At 43.5% G+C, this 18,219-nt stretch overlaps 1 protein-coding gene across 1 annotated transcript in view; it reads right to left on the bottom strand.

Annotated features, from left to right (window-relative positions):
* Positions 1 to 18,219, bottom strand: part of SNX9 (sorting nexin 9) — a 1,114,799-nt gene that overhangs the window by 643,463 nt on the left and 453,117 nt on the right. The window contains exon 3 of the mRNA XM_044063919.1: positions 5,292 to 5,366. Coding sequence (XP_043919854.1) covers positions 5,292 to 5,366 — 75 coding nt within the window. The remainder of the gene's footprint in view (positions 1 to 5,291; positions 5,367 to 18,219) is intronic.

The raw sequence follows: 18,219 nt of genomic DNA, 5'->3' as shown, positions 1-18,219 counted from the left end.
AGATGCGCCCCATTGCTTTGACCTATATGAGTCTTGCGCTTGGTATCTGGAACCCTTAGGGCATCTGGATTTGCCCCTTTGAGCTCTGTCTGACACAGGAAAGGACCAATTTTTTGTAGGCCAGTGTCTACTGAATCTTGGTGGCTGCACTTGAAAGAAGTCATTAACAGTTTGCATAGACTTATCTTTGTCTTCCATTTTCTTTAAAACCTCTTCTGCCTTAATACCAAATAGAGAATCATGCTGTAAAGGTGCATCTAGTAATTTAGCTTTAATATGATCAGGCAAAGTTTGTTCCTTTAACCAGGCATGCCTCCTAATCACAGATCCAGTAACTACGGCCCTGCAGGAGGCCTCTAAAGAATCAAAACCACATTGCAAAGTATGCTTTCCAAGTAGTTCAGCTGCATGCAATAATTCATGCAATTCTTTATTTTCTGCACATTCTGAAATCAACATCATTTTCTGTTTCAGCAGTCCCATAACATGTTGTTGGTAATTAAGCAAATGAAATTGACAGTTTAAGGCCCTGATTGCCAAGGTTGCAGATGTATAAACCTTTTTCCCCCCATCTCTCCAGTGCCCTTGAATCTCTGTCAGAGGGGGTAGGATTTTTTGCTGTTGAGGCCTTAACTCCCTTTGGGCCCTTTGAAATAGTTTCAGAATTAGCAGCAGGGTTTCTGAATAAAAATTTATATGAGTCAGGGACCCTGCAATATCTATCAGGCTTACTGGGAGCCAGAGGTATGGAGTCAGGGGGTCAAGCTTGACTCCAAAAACACATCATCCACAATGTCTAAAAAGAGGGGGAATGGCTACAGGCTTGTGCTGAGGGAGAAGGAGGAAATCCCTGAGCCTCTTTTTTGATTCTGAGAAGTCTTGACTCTCCCAGTGAAAATGCTCCCTCAAAGTATGCAGGGTTTCTCCAAATGAATAATCCTCAGGAGGAGATGTGGATGGAATAGACTCCTTGGCATCAGAATCATCATAGGGAGGTATAGATAATTCCTGATCAGAAGAGGAATCAGAAATAGAAACCTAATCTGAAGATTCATAATCAGTGTCTTGCCTAGGCCTCTTATCTGGAGGGGGGTGGCTACCCCTCATGATCAAGGTAAAAAGGTCTTCAGCCATTTTGAGCATCTGTTTTTTAGGCATAGAAGCCTGTGCACGTGGCTCATGCGTCAGTTTTTTAGTTTTAGAAGTTGCCTTTGTCTTTGGTTTCACAGCTGTTGTCGGTTTGATATACAAATGTTGAGGTCTGACTACACCCTCAGAAGCCAGTGCCTGCTCAGCGGCTCTGGACCCATCAGAGGGAATGTTATACCTTGAGTATCTTGCGGCATGACGGACTCCACATGGGTGTCGGTAGAGGCCTGCGACTTGAAGGTAGCAGGTATCAGGGGCTGCGAATGCGTCTCACTGAGTACCGGCAACTGGCTTAGGAGAAGCTTCGTCTGTTTTGGATCTCAACTGCCTTTCTCTGTCCTTTTCTTTGCATTTTTTATGTACTCCGGTAGTTGGATTTCTTTCTAACGACATTTCTGGGTAGTTAAATCTGTTTCCAAAATACTTTGATGCAAAAATATACTGACGCTTGATAGTGCTTTGGTTAAATCTAGCACAAAACAGACAGCCAGGCACGTTGTGATCAGGGCCTAGGCAAGGAATACATTACAAATGGAAATCCTTATGAGGTATTTGCATCCCTCAAGTAATACAATTATTGACTTTTTCTGACATCGGTAAAAGGCAAGAAAAAAAGTTTCCCAAACAGGGGTACTTAGCTTTAGTGAAGACTTCGGTTCTGAAACTCAAACTCGAATATTTCAGTAGTCGGCCGACCAGCACTTGCGAAATGTTTCTGCTTCAGGCACCGCGCGGCAAGAAAGACTAAAGAAAATGGCGTCGGTTGCATGTTTTATACCCCGGATGACCTGACGTCATGGAAGAGAAGACAGCAACCGACACAGGACCCAAGACTTTGAAATTCAGGCCGACTGAGGGCAACCTGCCAGCAGATTACCCAAATGTAATGACTGCAACAGTGAAACATGAAGAACATTTATAAATACTAGGCACGTGCTAGCCTCAGTGCCATTTTGAGAGTGGAGCCAGAGAGTAAACATGTATAACAGAGATAGTCAGTCTGTTTACAGGTTTATCTAAGTTAAAGTTATTTACCTCATTTCCTGATGTGTTTGTACATAATAAAGCTGCTCGAACATAACCCATGCATTTGTCATCTATTCCATCCTGACAAGAAAAGTGAGACGAACGACAGTACTCTTAACAAAAATAATATTGCCCTTAATCCAAGGGTTGGTGACCTTCGAGATTATGTTAGAAAAGGAGTGCAAAGGATTTTCTCATGTATGGGCGTATGGGTAGCATCAGCCAAACCTAAAATAGTGTAAAACAATTTTCCTTGTGGTCAGCCAAGTTCCAGCTTGTTGACTAGCCTAGAATAAAAGGGTTTTGTGGATCAGAAAGCAATCCTGCTAATCATATCCAGATAATGTTAGAAAAGTCTCAAAAACTACAGACACAAAGATGGGTTAATCAGTTAGTTGTTTAAAAGAAACAGGTAAACCAACATAAGAAACCGGGTAGAAATATTAAATGTACTACTTTATCCCTGCTATAAATGGCTGCTAATGTTCCCTTATCAGGATCTAACACACAGTCCGCAAATGACAAAAATGCTCCCACAAGGTTGATGTTCCTGAAATAAAAATAAAAAAAATCATAGTTCAGGAGGTCCTGAATAAGTTGGTTGACTTCGAAACTGAATGCAAGGTTTAAAATTGAGAAAATAATCTAATCTGAAGTGTATAAACAATTTGTTATAATCCTCTCATTTCAGAGTAGAAAATGAATGAATGCACTGCAAGTTGCAAAATACATGTCAGCAGCAGATCAAGCAAGCTATTCAAAACAGCAAGAGAGACACTAATGACAATTTTAGGTTTTTGGCAACCCACATATTAATTGTTTAAGGAACATACAGCCACAAAAACTCTGTTATCCCACAATGCCTTAGCCAGAGGAGCTCCCATGTAATATGACATCTTCACTGTGTAAAAGAAATAGCCAAATAGGTCGACCATTTGTGGAAAAGGACAGAGATATACATTCTAAAATCCTTAACAATGAGATGTTTGTAAAACTATATTCTGAACAGCTAGGTATGAAGTGCTTGCAGGGCAAAGTTAAAGTAAATATTAGAATCATTTTTTGTGGTCCCTAAAGGCAATGAACTTGTAGGACCAGCTTTACCAAAGTTACGGAACATAACAGCTACATTTCTGCCTGTAAATAAAAGAAGCCTAAGCAGCACTGTGCACCAATTACAACTTTCAATTAACAAGAGTCAGGTCATTCTAAAGCTATGAGGCTTGCTGAGGAACAGACTTAGGGCTTTAGGACTAAAGGAACGGTTATGTGACCTGCACTGTTTTTATATTGGAGGATAGCAAAACAATCACATTTTTGTGTCTAAGTTCATAGATAAGCACAAGGCTAGATGCCCTTGTGGACCATTTTAAGCCTAGCCAATTTCCCCTGGTGAGATTCAAATCTTGTACTTCTTGTCTAGGAGGTAAACTAGCTTACCGAATATGCAAACCCACAACCTCTCAAAAGAGGAAACAGTGTGATCACTTTAATGGCCACTACACTTTAAACTTAGGACTGTGCCGGGTTTACAGAACCAAACTGCTAAAGTGGGCTGGGCTGAAGTTAGAAACGCCTCCCCTGAAGTTAGACACACTCCCCTGAGAATAAACAGTGACAGAATAGGACTGTAAGCAATTCCACAGTACTTTAAGGTACAGACTAAAGATGCAAATTTACAGAAACCACAAAAATAGGCAAGTAAGCGGCAGTGTACACAATCCTTACATGTATGTTCCTTAAACAATTAATATGTGGGTTGCCAAAAACCTAAACCTATCACTGTCTTGTGGTCCACTCAAAATCTCCCATTAAACCAGCACTAACCATCAAGCTTGTCCTCAGCCTCCCTCTGTCCTCACCCGAGTACCTCTACAGTTTCTTTCTATGCAAAACTGGATGTGTGCCTTTGCTCAGAATGAGATTTGCAGCTACTCAGTCCTATGGCTGGGAAGTGAGGAAAGAGGAAGATGGGTTATTAACTGACACAATTTGCACAAGACTCCTGACTGAAAGATTTCAGTGTTCATTAAATAGGCACCCTCATATCATAAACTCGGATACTTGCCCCACTATCTTATACGTGGGAGCCTGCAAGGTCCCTGGTCTCTACAACAGCGACAGCACACATTCCAATGTACTCCACACCTTCTCCCCTGAATAGGAGAGTTGGTCACTGCCTGCTTTGGTCCCATCCCTCCAACAGGTCCTCCCAGCTACCTCCCAAACCTGTGGCACAAACAGATTCTTGCTTCTGTACCAGCAGGCTGGATGAAAGTAGTAGCTTTTTTTTTTTTGGCCGGGGGGGGGGGGGGCAAAAGCACCCTACAAAAACAACTGTGCAAATTTATTGATGCACGCACACACTTTTGCATTCTGAAACTGACAAAATAATGGTAAACAGTAACACTTTAAATTAATGTACTAAATATTACTGTAATTTGCAAGTGTGATGACACTGTGCACAACACTTAATTTTTGTATGATTATGACATACGTATATAGTTTTAAAATGTTTTAGACTTATTGTTTGAGTCATGGTACATACTGCAAGAACGTCACACTATTTTTGTAATGTAATAACCGATTAAAATAATACTTAATAGAATGTTACTTTTTTCAGAACTGCATTTTTTGCAAAAACGGTGACTGTATTTATCTGTCTTTTTAGTGCTACAGTTTGTTCAAGAAAAGAGTTATGGGAAGTACAGGCAAATTAAGCATGTTTTATGAACACCAGACTATGGACAGACTTGGGAATTGTGACATTCTTCATTAGTGGTGGTAGTCATTCTCTTAACCTAGTTGAGGAAACACTTATAATAAACAGGATTGTTAGCAGTACAGGTCCAATTCCTTCTGTCATAAGCTGTTACCTGCAATAAACTCTAGAAAGAAACATCTGCAACTGACAGTGATGGCTGCAGCATCTGAAGCTGAAAGAACAATTTTTTTAAATTTGAAGAATTATCTGCTCCCAAACCACAGCATTCTTATAAATTGAAAATATTGCTCTTGCCACATCTTTTTTATTCCATGTTTCAAAACTTCTTTAATAAAACTTATAATAAAATTCAACACGAGAAAGAGTGAAGCATTCCAATTAACAGACTTACCTCAACATAGTCTGTTGGAACGAGACCTCTCTTTCCTTGGCCATTTTTTGCTTCCAGCCATCCTCCGCCCACATCCTGTAAGAATAAACAAACCAATTAACTGTCTGCTAAAAAGTTTTATACTGACTGCGGGAAGATAATAAGAGTTATAGCAGTTGTCTCCAGATAATCTGTACTGATGTTGGATTATCTTTTTTTTTTTTCACTAATGGTTGTACATACACAATAACTTTGCATACACAGCAGCACATGCCTCCCACACACTGTACAGAGGAAGAAATAGAAATCAAGCAGCATATACATGGAAATGGAAGTAATGTTTCTGCAGCAACACGGACAAGACTATAAATACAGGCTAATTACATCACACATGCAGAGTTAAAACAGAACAGTGGATTAAATGGAAAATAAAGTTCACTTCCCCTCCAGGCACTGAGTAATCTTCTGTCTATAAACATACTACAAAATGCTTCAGCTTTTTAGCTTTGATCTCTATATAGTAAAGTAATGTCATATGTGCCAGCAGATGTATAAACTTCACCTCTGAGTAGTGTATCATTTGGTTCGATGTTGTTCTAGATAAAAGTGCTGAACCTATTCATATACTTATTTGGTAGTGTACTGTACTGGTCCGACTAAAGCCCTTGTCATGCACAAGTGACCAAAAAGGGATTGGATATGTGGCTACAGTCATTACTGCAATACACAAAACTGAATACACAAAGAGAGAAATCAATGTTCATGTGCAATACACAATTATAAACTCTGTCAAAATACTGCCTGTGTACATCCATGTAAAGTACTAGTAAAGGGAACACCTGAAGGAGTGGATGGGGCACTGTAAATTCTTACCAGGGATAGCACCCACAACCCTCCTGGACATTGGAAGTCATCACTAAACGCAATCTTCGGTATTGACTAGCACTTCTATAGTATTACAATGAGCTGAAATGGCTAGACTTAAAATGACATCCGGGTCAATAGTCTAGTAGTTTCCTATGATCCTCAAAAGTACCAGCTGAAAGGAACTCCAAGAGGAGCAACAGCGAGCTGTACTATAAATCTCAGGCCTAGACACTGTCATACAGCAAGCCATATTACAAATCTCAGGCCTAGATACTGTCATACTGACAAGTGAGAGAGATCACTGTCCTAGGCCACTCTAGAATCTTATACTGGATGCCTAAATGCAGAAATCCAAATATTCTTATACCAACTACGGTAGCCTAAAAGTCTAGAAAAGGAGAAAACCATGTACACCTCCCACAAATGCCTCAAGTCAGGAGAACACCATTACTCTCTCTCATTAAGCTGAACACCCACCTTGCCATTTGCACAAGGCTGAAAAATGTGAAAAGATCAGAACTCTATTCTGATTGCCTCTCGTTATGTGCAGAAAATTACAGAATGAAACCTTCGGGTATTAAAGCATCTTCATATCACCTCACATAAAGGAATGGAACCAAAGCAAAAAATAAGAACAACCAAGCTGACGAACTGAGGGTTACCAATATACTCCAAGAAAAAAATCTGTTTTATTAAGATTAATATTCTGATGAAGGCTGATTCAACTTGTATACAGACAACAGTGCTTAATCTTAACAAAATGTATTTTTTCTTGGATTATCCTGGTGCACCTCATCTTCTCACTGAGGCTGTTCTATCATGGTTCTTTGTTAGCACCGTGGAGGTTTGGAACAAACATTTGGTACTTTTTTGGTTAAATGGACCTAAAGCAATTTGGCTCTGATATATTCTTTTCAGATGCCTCTTTAGATGGGACCAATTAAACCTTTCATTCCAAAATCATCTGCTACAAGGCTGGTGCTCCTACCAAACTGGGAGATGTGTTTAATATTAATACATTGCCACATGTCAAGAAAGCCTTCACAGGGTGGATGAAGTTCAAACATGAGCAACAAATAAAGTTGATAAATAACAAATGGGGCAACCCTTCCTAACATAGAAAATTGCAAGCAATGATACACCTCAAGGATGTTTGAATGTTATTACAGAATGCCCAGTACTGGTAACTAGTGAAATGGTTAAGTAATGTAATGCAGTTTCCTCACCAATAGAGATGATATGTGCAACGAAAAGGCCAAGATAAAGCCTGGGTGAAAATTACAAAAGCTAGTGAGTTTCAGCAAATAGGTTATCTAGTCCAACTCCATCTTGAACAACAATGCTTAATGTTTATAGAGGCTAGGCTGCAGTTAGGAGAGGACTTCTGGAGGCATTTGTGATTCAGATAGGAAAGGCTTTCTAACAAAGCCATCTCTCCTGCAGCAGTGGGAAAAACTCTGCAACTTGGCTGCCCAGCAATATAGTTAAGGAGAGGCTCTCATCTGTCAGGAGAAAACTGCTCCATGCCCTGCACTTTCCTCAGTCCACAATAAAATTACTGCATCAGGTTACTAGAATAACAGGAAATACATCTAGGTGAAATGTTTTTTGTTACAGGAGACAAGAAAAGCATTTATTTAAGTTAAGGTATGGCTCACTCATTTCAAGACCTTGTGCAATAGCTGTCGACTTTCCTGGACTTTGTTTCATTTTTTTTGTCCTGCCCCTTATAGAAGTTTAGATTTTCTGATAAATCACTGAGGATTACAGCTAGTCAATAGTGTCAGGCATTATAGTTTTACACTTGTTTCTCAGAAAATGCACGTTGATGAAAAACCTCCTCTAGCTCTAATAAAAGGATTAGAGCAGCACCTAAAATCTGTCCCAGATTTTGGTCCTTTGCCTCAGATATTTTTGTCTTTGCCCTCGATTCTTGAACATGAAAATACAAGTGATAATATCCCCCTAACTTAAAGGTTATATACAAGTCTCCAGCCTACAAGGTTTCATGTATTTAAAGTTATTTAATTGAACTAGTCCACTTTATAAATATATATTTCAAATGTGATCCAGGACACAAAGTCAAGGGATAAATGCAGTGCATATATGTGCAGTTTACAGTAGCCAGTTCAGCTAACATGTTTTGGAAGGAAGCAGCACAGTCAGGGACTAGGCTGCATTGCTACCTCACAGCTCTTGGTTCTTCAGTTTGGTTCCCGGCTCAGGTGCCTTTTGTGTAGAATGTGCACATTCTCTCCCTGTGTTTACATAGGGTTTTGACAGTTGATGTTATGTGATCCTATCTCGCCTACATTCTGACTGATGGGTTCGGAGCCGATCCCTCGGCTCCGACTCGGCACGCTTATGCCAAAGAGCGAAGTCTCTTATTGGCTGAGCTTACTATATCCCAGGATGCACCACTACCAATCCCTCAGATCTCGTTTGCCGCTAACAAGAGAAGACGTGGTCTCGAGCTGGCTGAGCTAAGTAGTGATTATTTTCACTAACTTTTCTGTCAGGAATTTCTTTATTCTTCAACTAAAAGCTGTTTTAACAGCTATCTTGTGTTTAGAGTGCGTTTGGTGAAATTTACTTGGTAAATTCTTGTGTTGTGAGTGTTGATTGACCAGGAGTACCTCTTGTGTGGAAAGGCCTTTCCCGGTCTTTTTAGTTGTTAGGTGACTTCTGTTCTGTTTAGGGATCTCGGATCCTTTATACTGCTGATAGTTTCTTTATTTAAAAAGAAGGACAAAGCAGAGAATTTCTTTTCTGTCATAATTACAGTGTTTGTACTGTGTTTGGCTAGTTCACTGTATAATTTACCGGAATGTCTCAGGTTCCTAGGCCTTCAGGCTTTAAAAAGTGCACCAAGTGCAACTTTAAAATGTCTATAACAGATGACCACTCTCTGTGTTTATTGTTTGGGTGCAAAACATTTGCAGGAGTCCTGCAGCGTGTGTCACGCTTTTTCCTCGAGGGTCCTCCAAGAGAGGAAAAATAAACTCATATTAAAAGGCCTTATAAAACCCTCCTTTGAAGAAGCTTTAGCATCCTCTCCTTCTCCTGCTAAAAAGAAAAGGGCGTCGGCTCCGACCAGTCCGTCGGATCCGACCGCCAAAAGACATAGGCAGGTTTCTCCTTCGGCTCCAAGGACTTCGGAGCCGAGGGCGGAACGGTCTGCCTCGATGCCACCTGTCTCGACTCCTCTGGCTTCGGAGCCGATGGCTGGGGCATCGAGAGGCGGGTCACCTTCGTCGGCTCCACTGGTATCGGAGCCGATGAAGGTTATCCGCTCAGACACTTCCTCCTCGGCGCCGAAGCCCTCCTCGGCACCGATGGAAACTAGTTTGGGTATTCCTTCGGCGCCGATAGTCATCGAGTCGCCTCGGAGCCGGTCCCCTAGCCCTTTGGGGTCGTTGGAGAGGCCATCTCGAACCCGTTCAGTATCCTCTAGGTCATCGAGGATGTCAGATTCAGACATAGACAGGGTGCTCCAAAGACTGTTCCAGTCCCCAGTCTTTCAAAAATTTGTTTCGGTTCCAACCCAGTTGGCTTTGGAGCCGACGACCCATGCCCATGTCATTGCCATTCCTCCTCCGACCGCTTCAGCTCTGTCGGAGCAGGTGCTGTTGGAGCCGGTGGAGGTCTTAGGGTCGGCTCCGACCCTTACTCCAACCCCGGCCTTCGGGTCCGAGTTTGGTACACGGACTTCTTCGGCTGGACCCGGGGGTGATGTTTCGGGACCTATGCTGTCGGTTCCGAGCCTCCCTCTCGGTGCTTCGGCTGCGGGACTTCCGTCTGCTATCATGGCTCCGGGGACCGGACACTCCCAGGATTCTGGGGGTCCGGCTTTCAGAGCTATGAGGAGTGCCTTGGCCAAGTCTTCTTCGGCCATCTCTCCGGCTTTACCGGCACCTTCCCTGGGAGTGGAGACTGGGTCTTTGGCAGTTCCCCTGTCCTTAGGCAGTGGAGCCCCTGGGCCTGAGGTTACCCCCATTGGGGGTTCCCCTCCTCCTGAGGGTTCTTTGGAGTTGTCTTCAGAGGAGCCCCCAAGGAAGAGATCGTGCAAGAGGAAGCACGTGGACTCCCCCGAGTCTATTACATCGGACACTGATCTTGATGATGCGGAGGGGTCCCCGAAGTCGTCCTCGGATGATGTCTCATTTGCAGACATTCTAGAGATCCTCAAACAACGAGGCGGCTGGATATCCAAACCCCCCTCTGCTGATGAGTCAGTGCTTCTCAAGGCCTTTGGGGCTCAGCCCTCCGCCTCCTGGGTGTCTCCGCCCTTCGACGAGCTCCTGGATTTGGTTTGTCGGAGGGCGTGGGAACATCCAGATACCGTGGAACCAGTGCCTTCTCGTCCTAACAAATTTTTGTCTGCCCCACCCGAGAAGGAGTTCCTGACTAAAGGCGTGGCTGTAGATGCCATGGTGGTGGCATCTGCTACACAACAGGACGTGGCAGAGGCTTCAACGTCCGTCCATCCTCCTAATAAGGTGTCTAGGAGCATGGACCGCACGGAAGCGCACCCTGACTTCAGCGGCCTTTACTTTAAGGTCCCTGAATTATTTGGCACATTTTACCAGGCTTCAGAGGGATCTGGTCAAGGAGCTGTCAGATTCCCTCTCGGGTAACCTACCTGAGCAGCTAGCCCAGTCGGTTAGCTCTCAGTTGGCTATCCTTTCTTCAATTTCTAACTCGTCCATGAGGCTCATTTCATATGCGGCAAGGGGCGGTAGAGCGGCAGGCACAGGCGTGGCTCTCACGGAGACAAGCCTGGCTCCGTTTGTGTCATTTTATGGAGGCCTTCAAGTCTTCCTTCACGACGCTCCCTTTGATGGGTCCTCTTTATTTGGACCTAAGGTTAAAGACACTCTTACCCGCTGTGAGCAAGAGGGAAAAACTTTATCTGCCGTAGGTGCACGTTATTCCACTCCCTTTCGGCTTTATCCCAAGGCTAAAGGAGAAGGGAAGATGTGGTTCCGCAAATCACGTAAGTTTTTCCCTCAACAGCAGGAAGATTCCCCTTCCAGAGGCAGAGGACGGGGAAATTTTTCTGGGAGACGCCGTCCCAGAGGCGGCAGAGGGCCCCGCAATTCTGGAGACCGCGAGTCCTTTCGTGGCTCTTCAGCCTCCCACACTTCATGAGGGATTGCCCAGCTGTGCTGCTCCGGAGCCAGTCGGGTGCCGTTTTGCCAAGCACCTAAAAGCCTGGGAGTCTATCACTCAGGACAGATGGGTGCTTCGGATTATTGCCGGAGGTTACACCATTCCCTTCACACACTCACCCCCACCGTCCAAAAAAATCCTGGACCCACCACCCAGTCAAAGGGAAATTGCAGCCGCAGAAGCTTTAAAGCTGCTAGAAAAAGGAGTCATCCAACCGGTCCCCACAGACCAGATCGGATCCGGAAATTACTCAAGGTTCTTTTTAGTGCCAAAAAAGACAGGGGACCTGAGACCAATATTGGATCTCAGCAGACTAAACCAATCAGTCACAAAATCCAAATTCCGAATGGTCACGTTACAATCCATTCTCCCATTGTTGGAGAAGGATGTTTGGATGTGCTCCATAGATCTCAAGGACGCCTATTATCACATACCGATACATCAGGAAGTATCTGCGCTTCAGCCTGGGAGACAGTCATTTCCAATTTTGTGCACTGCCCTTTGGTCTCACCACAGCCCCCAGGGTGTTCACCAAGTGTTTGGCAGTAGTAACTGCTCACCTGAGGAGTCTTGGATTCCAAGTGTTTCCCTATCTGGACGACTGGCTCCTGACTGCCACCACCAGTCATCTACTAATGGACAACCTCATAGGAGCAGAGATAGGCTCAAAACTGATGCGCGTTTTTCTTCCTACCGAAAGGATTCAAACTTTACAAGGCCAAGTTCAAGCCCTGCTTTCAAGATCAAAGGCCCCAGCCAGGATGGTCCTGCAACTTTTAGGTTCGATGTCTGCCACGGTTCTCCAATTTCCAATTTTGTGCACTGCCCTTTGGTCTCACCACAGCCCCCAGGGTGTTCACCAAGTGTTTGGCAGTAGTAACTGCTCACCTGAGGAGTCTTGGATTCCAAGTGTTTCCCTATCTGGACGACTGGCTCCTGACTGCCACCACCAGTCATCTACTAATGGACAACCTCAAAGCCACCATTTCCCTGGGTGCTACCCTGGGAATTACATTCAATTGGTCAAAGTCTGTCTTGCTGCCCTCTCAGCGCATAAGGTTCATAGGAGCAGAGATAGACTCAAAATTGATGCGCGTTTGTCTTCCTACCGAAAGGATTCAAACTTTACAAGGCCAAGTTCAAGCCCTGCTTTCAAGATCAAAGGCCCCAGCCAGGATGGTCCTGCAACTTTTAGGTTCGATGTCTGCCACGGTTCTCCTAGTTCCTCTGGCAAGATTGCACATGAGGATTCTTCAGTGGCTATTATCGACTCAATGGTCCTTTCAGGATCTTCCCCTCAATCACCCCATTATGATTACAGAAACGTGCAAACGGGACCTTCGCTGGTGGCTTCAGCCATCCAATCTGAATCAGGGAAGTCCTTTTGTTATCCCCCCTCCGGTGGTCACCCTGACGACGGATGCCTCCCAGACAGGGTGGGGGGGGGCATTGTCTGGGCAGGTTAGTTCAGGGTTCCTGGCTTCCAGACGAAACCTTTCTCCACATCAATGTATTGGAGATGAGGGCTGTACTTCTGTCCCTACAGGCCTCCACAAGTTTCTCCCTCAGGGCATTATCGCTATCCACACAGACAACATGTCGGTGGTCTGGTATCTAAACAAACAAGGAGGGACCAGATCTTACCCCCTTTGCAGAGAGGCCATGAGGGTGTGGGAATGGGCTGTAGCTACCAGCCGTTTCTTGGTAGCGACCCACATTCGGGAAATCCAATATATTGGCAGACAGATTAAGCAGGACAATTCTCTCTCCTCACGAGTGGTCCCTGAACGAAACAGTAGCAGCTCAGGTTTTCAGGAGATGGGGGATGCCGTGCTGCGACCTGTTTGCAACACCACAAAACACAAAGTGCAAAAGGTTCTTCTCCTTGACTCCACATCAGGGGGAAGCAGCTATGGATGCTCTAGCACAACCTTGGCCAACAGGGCTGCTTTATGCCTTTCCTCCGATTTCACTTCTCTCCAAAGTCATTCAGAAAGCTTCTCAATTGGGGTCCACAATGATACTAATTGCTCCGCACTGGCCTCGTCAGGTATGGTTTCCCTACCTGAAGAAACATGCGGTGGATGATCCTTGGGTTTTAGATCTAACTCCGGATCTGCTAATTCATCAGTCGGGACGACAACACCATTCCCTTCACACTTTGAAGTTGACAGCTTGGCTCCTCCACTTCCGACTTTAGTCAGAAATCACACCTTAGACCCGGAAGTTATTCACATTTTATCTTCGGCCCACAAACCCACCACTAAGAAATTGTACCTCAGTAAGTGGAAGAGGTTTGCTATCTGGGCTCAACTCAGGGGCTTAGACCCTATCACTGCCCCGATCCCAGAGGTTTTGAAATTTTTAACATCCTTGTTTAATCAAGGATCTTCAGTCTCTACTATTAAAGTCCAACTGGCAGCTATCTCTAAATTTCACGAATCCATGGGATCCACCGTTGATGAGCAGCAGATTATGCAAAACTTTCATTAAAGGTGCGGGGCTGTTAAGACCCCCAGTTTTTCATCCTGCACCTCCGTGGGATCTTGATTTGGTGCTTCGTGCATTAACATCTTCCCCTTTCGAACCGGCTGCTACATGTGAGTTAAAATATCTGTCTTGGAAAACTGCCTTATTAGTTGCAATTACCTCTGCAAGAAGAGTTTCAGAGCTTCAAGCCCTATCTATCAAACCACCGTACTTGATTTTTCACAAGGATAGAGTATCACTTAGGCCTAACCCATCTTTTGTCCCAAAGGTCTGTTCTAATCTCTGTCTCCAACAATCTCTAGAGCTACCAGTTTTCTTCCCAAAATTCTCCAATGAAGCAGAATACACTCTCCATAAATTGGATGTTCACAGACAACTGCGCTTCTATCTAGGCAGGACTCAGCAAATTCGTAAATCAGACCAGTTGTTTGTGTCCTTCTCAGACAATAAATTGGGTAAAACCATCACAAAAGCTACTATCTCCAAATGGATTAGAGATTGTATAACTCAGGCTTATTCCTCTTCAAATAAGCAACTTACAACATCTATCAAAGCTCACTCTACCAGAGCTATAGCTACTTCTATAGCTTTTCATTCCAAGCTCGCTATTTCTGAGATTTGTGCTGCGGCTACTTGGTCCAATCCGCACACTTTCATTTCCCACTATAAATTGGATGTGGCATCTAAAGGGCGAGCATCATTTGGTTCCACGGTACTCAGGAGTGTTTTCCAGTGAGCCACCCAGGATTCAGGTGCTAGGGACGCTGTCCCATCAGTCAGAATGTAGGCGAGATAGGATCACATAACATCTTTTAGTTATGTACTCACCATAACTTCAGATGTTTGGGATCCATCTCGCCTACATTCCTAATACCCACCCTCCTTCCCCCGACCTTGGAGATCAGAAGAGGTTGAACGGTTTTGAGTTCTACTGTTTTATCTTGTTTCTTCTGACGATGTTATATAAACAGTGCTTGCATGTGTGCATGTATGCGGACAAACTAGATCTGGGGGATTGGTAGTGGTGCATCCTGGGATATAGTAAGCTCAGCCAATAAGAGACTTCGCTCTTTGGCATAAGCGTGCCGAGTCGGAGCCGAGGGATCGGCTCCGAACCCATCAGTCAGAATTGTAGGCGAGATGGATCCCAAACATCTGAAGTTATGGTGAGTACATAACTAAAAGTTCCAGTCTCTTCCCACATTGTAAATATATGCCATAAGTGAAATGGCAGTCCTCCAAAATGCTCACAGATGTGGGTGCTACAAATGAGTGTGTGTGTCACTGCTGGCATCCTAACTGGGACTATTTCCCTGCCTTGCACCCACTATGTAGTGGGGCAGGCTCTGGTTCCCCTTGATCCTGAACTGCTTTCCTATTAATTTTGCCTCCCCATATGCTGACCATTATCCCCCCACCACTAGTCTTGAGTCCATTCATTCCCACCAATCTCCCCAAGGGGACAGACGCCCAGAATAAATAATCATCCAGGAAAGCAATGACACTGTTTAGTCCTGCCCCACCTCTCTGCTTCAGCCTACCTGCAGGAACAGGGAACACTCTTAAACCAACTGCCTGAGGGCTTGGCTTCACCCCCCCCCCCAAGAATAGGGCCTTCCATGTTCAGAGGTACCGTGTAAGAGGTTCAGGTATTGTGTACCTGCAAGATGTCTGTACTGCAGCAAATGGACTGCCCCTTCCCCCAAGTTGGGTAAATTGATGGCAAGCACTCATTCCCATTCCCTTCAACCAAGGTCTTCCTGCACCCAAGCTACTATATAAATTTTGAGTTATATGGCTCATAGTCAGGGCTCTGTACCCCTAACCATAGTGGTCTACATAGAATGCATGTTTTTGAGACGTAGGAGAAAGCCTAAGTGCCTGCAGCAAACACTGAGAAAAGGGGCAAACTCTACACAGTGACTAGTTCAGACCTGATCCTTGAGATATGGAACTGCAAGCAGAAACTTAACTACTGAATCACTGTAATGTCCACATGATTTGGGGTCATTCCTCACAGTGGTAAAACTGTTGGCCTGAGCTGCACGATAAAGTTGGGCGAGTCCTCCAGAAAAAAAAGAAGGAAAAAAAAACATTCCTAATAACAGCATGGCTTCTTGTGATGTGATGTCTGGGAATTGCAGCAGCGGATTAAAGCTGTGAGCTTAGTGTCTATGGTACAGGGTTCGATTCTCTCAATCCTCATTTGCAAACTGTGTGACCTTGAGCACGCTAGGGGAGCAAACATCCTTGACCTGAGGGAGCAAACATCCTTGACCTGATCCTTTCAAACATGGAAGAGCTTTGCACCAACTCGGGTAATGTACTCCTCATGTGACAGCTTGGAACATCAAGCTGTCTCCTTTGAAATTAAGCTAAAACTTGTTACCCCATCTAGCCATTGAACATTTAAGAATTACTCCAAAGCAAACCTCCTACTACTCAGAGATATCCTGGCAAAATTTCAAGCCACCCTCTAAATTCAATGAGCTCACCTGCTGTCAGAAGAAAAATTCAGACGAGTCACATCTGCCTCAGGTGATGAAAAACTTATTTATTAGCAGCTAACCAGATTACACATCATGTTGGCCAAGATGATCTCCTCTGGTCAACTTGTTTACTGACATCAACTTTTATACTGCAAGCAAAACAACTTTTTGTTACATTTCTGACCATTGACAGTTGGCTATGGAAAACACCTGTGGTAAACATGTTTATCAAAAATTACCTCAAACCAACAGTTAGTGCAGAATGTTCAAGAAGTACAGAATGTTCAGTTCAACAATGGTAGCTCAAATTTTCCAGGACACACAGCCTGCTTCAGTAAATTAACTCTTACTCGGCCGTGCGTCCTTATCCCAGGCTTCACTAAGCTATAACCAAGTCTCTTTATTCTGAAATGCAGAAAACAGTTATTATTCAGGTTTATAAGCAATGCTGCATTTTGTTCACAGATGAGGCCCATCTTTGATAGGCATATCCCAACAAATAACATGTTCACTTTGCAAGAAGAGGAAAAAGACAAACAGTACGTTTTTAAAACTTTTCTCTTAACACCTGCTTATGCAGAATTATTCACAGAAACCATAAACCATCATGTAAACAGCTGTACCCATCTGGAATAAGCAGAGGATTATCTCAAATAACAAACCACCCTGGTGGAATTCCAACAACAATGAACAAGCTGTACAAGGAAAAAAAAAGAAAATTGACCAATTTTAGGAAATGGGATGCCCAGCAGAGCAATAACCTCTTCTTTATGCTCATCTAGCCTTATTGGATTGTACTGTCCCAAAGATATTCATTTCCCTTTTCACTGTAAGTGATTTTATTATATGTATGCCCTTGAGATCCTTTCTTTATGGTCACATAGGGCGTGTACCCAAACTGGTAGTCTGTATGTATACATGTGTGTTATGAGGTCTGAGTCAGCATCATGTGCTTCCACCTTGAGTCATACCTTTGTGATTCTGCCAAGTAAATTAGTAAACCATAGCGAAGGATACTGTTGTACTAATTTGAATGTAGGTGCACAGTTAACTGGCACAAGCTTTAGTTTTTCACACAATTATCTTATAATGTGACATCTCTTGAATATCCCTAAAGATTTTAAATAAATGCCACAAGTCTTTGTCTAAATCTGTATCATGTCATCAACAAAAATGTGCTTTTTTTTCCTCTGGGTATCCCCACCAATAACCTTTCATCACCAACCTTTTACTAATCTTTGAAACACTTGTTTGCAAGTGTAATCCAGTCATACAACATTTCTGCAAATTAAACAATAAAAACAGTAATGGCTGCCAAACCATCATCTTTTATTTTACACTAGCCTGTCATATGCAATGTTATCAATATTTATGTAAAAAGCGTCTTCATTCAGCAGTGCAGTCCTCATACTCCGCACCTCAACTAATCCGATGCTTACAATAATATTCTTAAAATCAAATGGCAAATGATAAAAGCAAGGGATTTATTCCATAACGTTTCCCCAAAGCATTACATGTCTGTTACTTATTAAATGTAATAATACTCTGGTATAAGTCCCTTCCTTCTTACATATTCTTTAAAGCACTATAATCATTTACAGACATACCATTTCACCCTAGGAGTTATCATCAAGTAAGGTAACTGAATCCAACAGTACATTAAGAACAATTCTGTACCCTGCACTTGTGAATTAAATGATACGATGCCAAATATCAAAGTACAATTTAAAGCTAAACAGAAGATCTATAACCTTTTACTTTGGAGAAATTGGCTCTGTCAAAAACACAGCTAATAACTCCACCCCAGCACCCACCCATTACCCAGCTCACACACATTTTCCTGTACCATTATCCTCTATAAAACGATGTGATCCCCTCCATCTTCCCCTGGCACTCACGTGATTCACCATAACATCAACCTCTATGTTTCT

The sequence above is a fragment of the Protopterus annectens genome, chromosome 1.part0, assembly GCF_019279795.1.
Source record: "Protopterus annectens isolate FY-2018-M chromosome 1.part0, PAN1.0, whole genome shotgun sequence".
NCBI lineage: Eukaryota > Metazoa > Chordata > Ceratodontiformes > Protopteridae > Protopterus > Protopterus annectens.
This window is presented reverse-complemented; position numbering and strand designations above follow the sequence as displayed.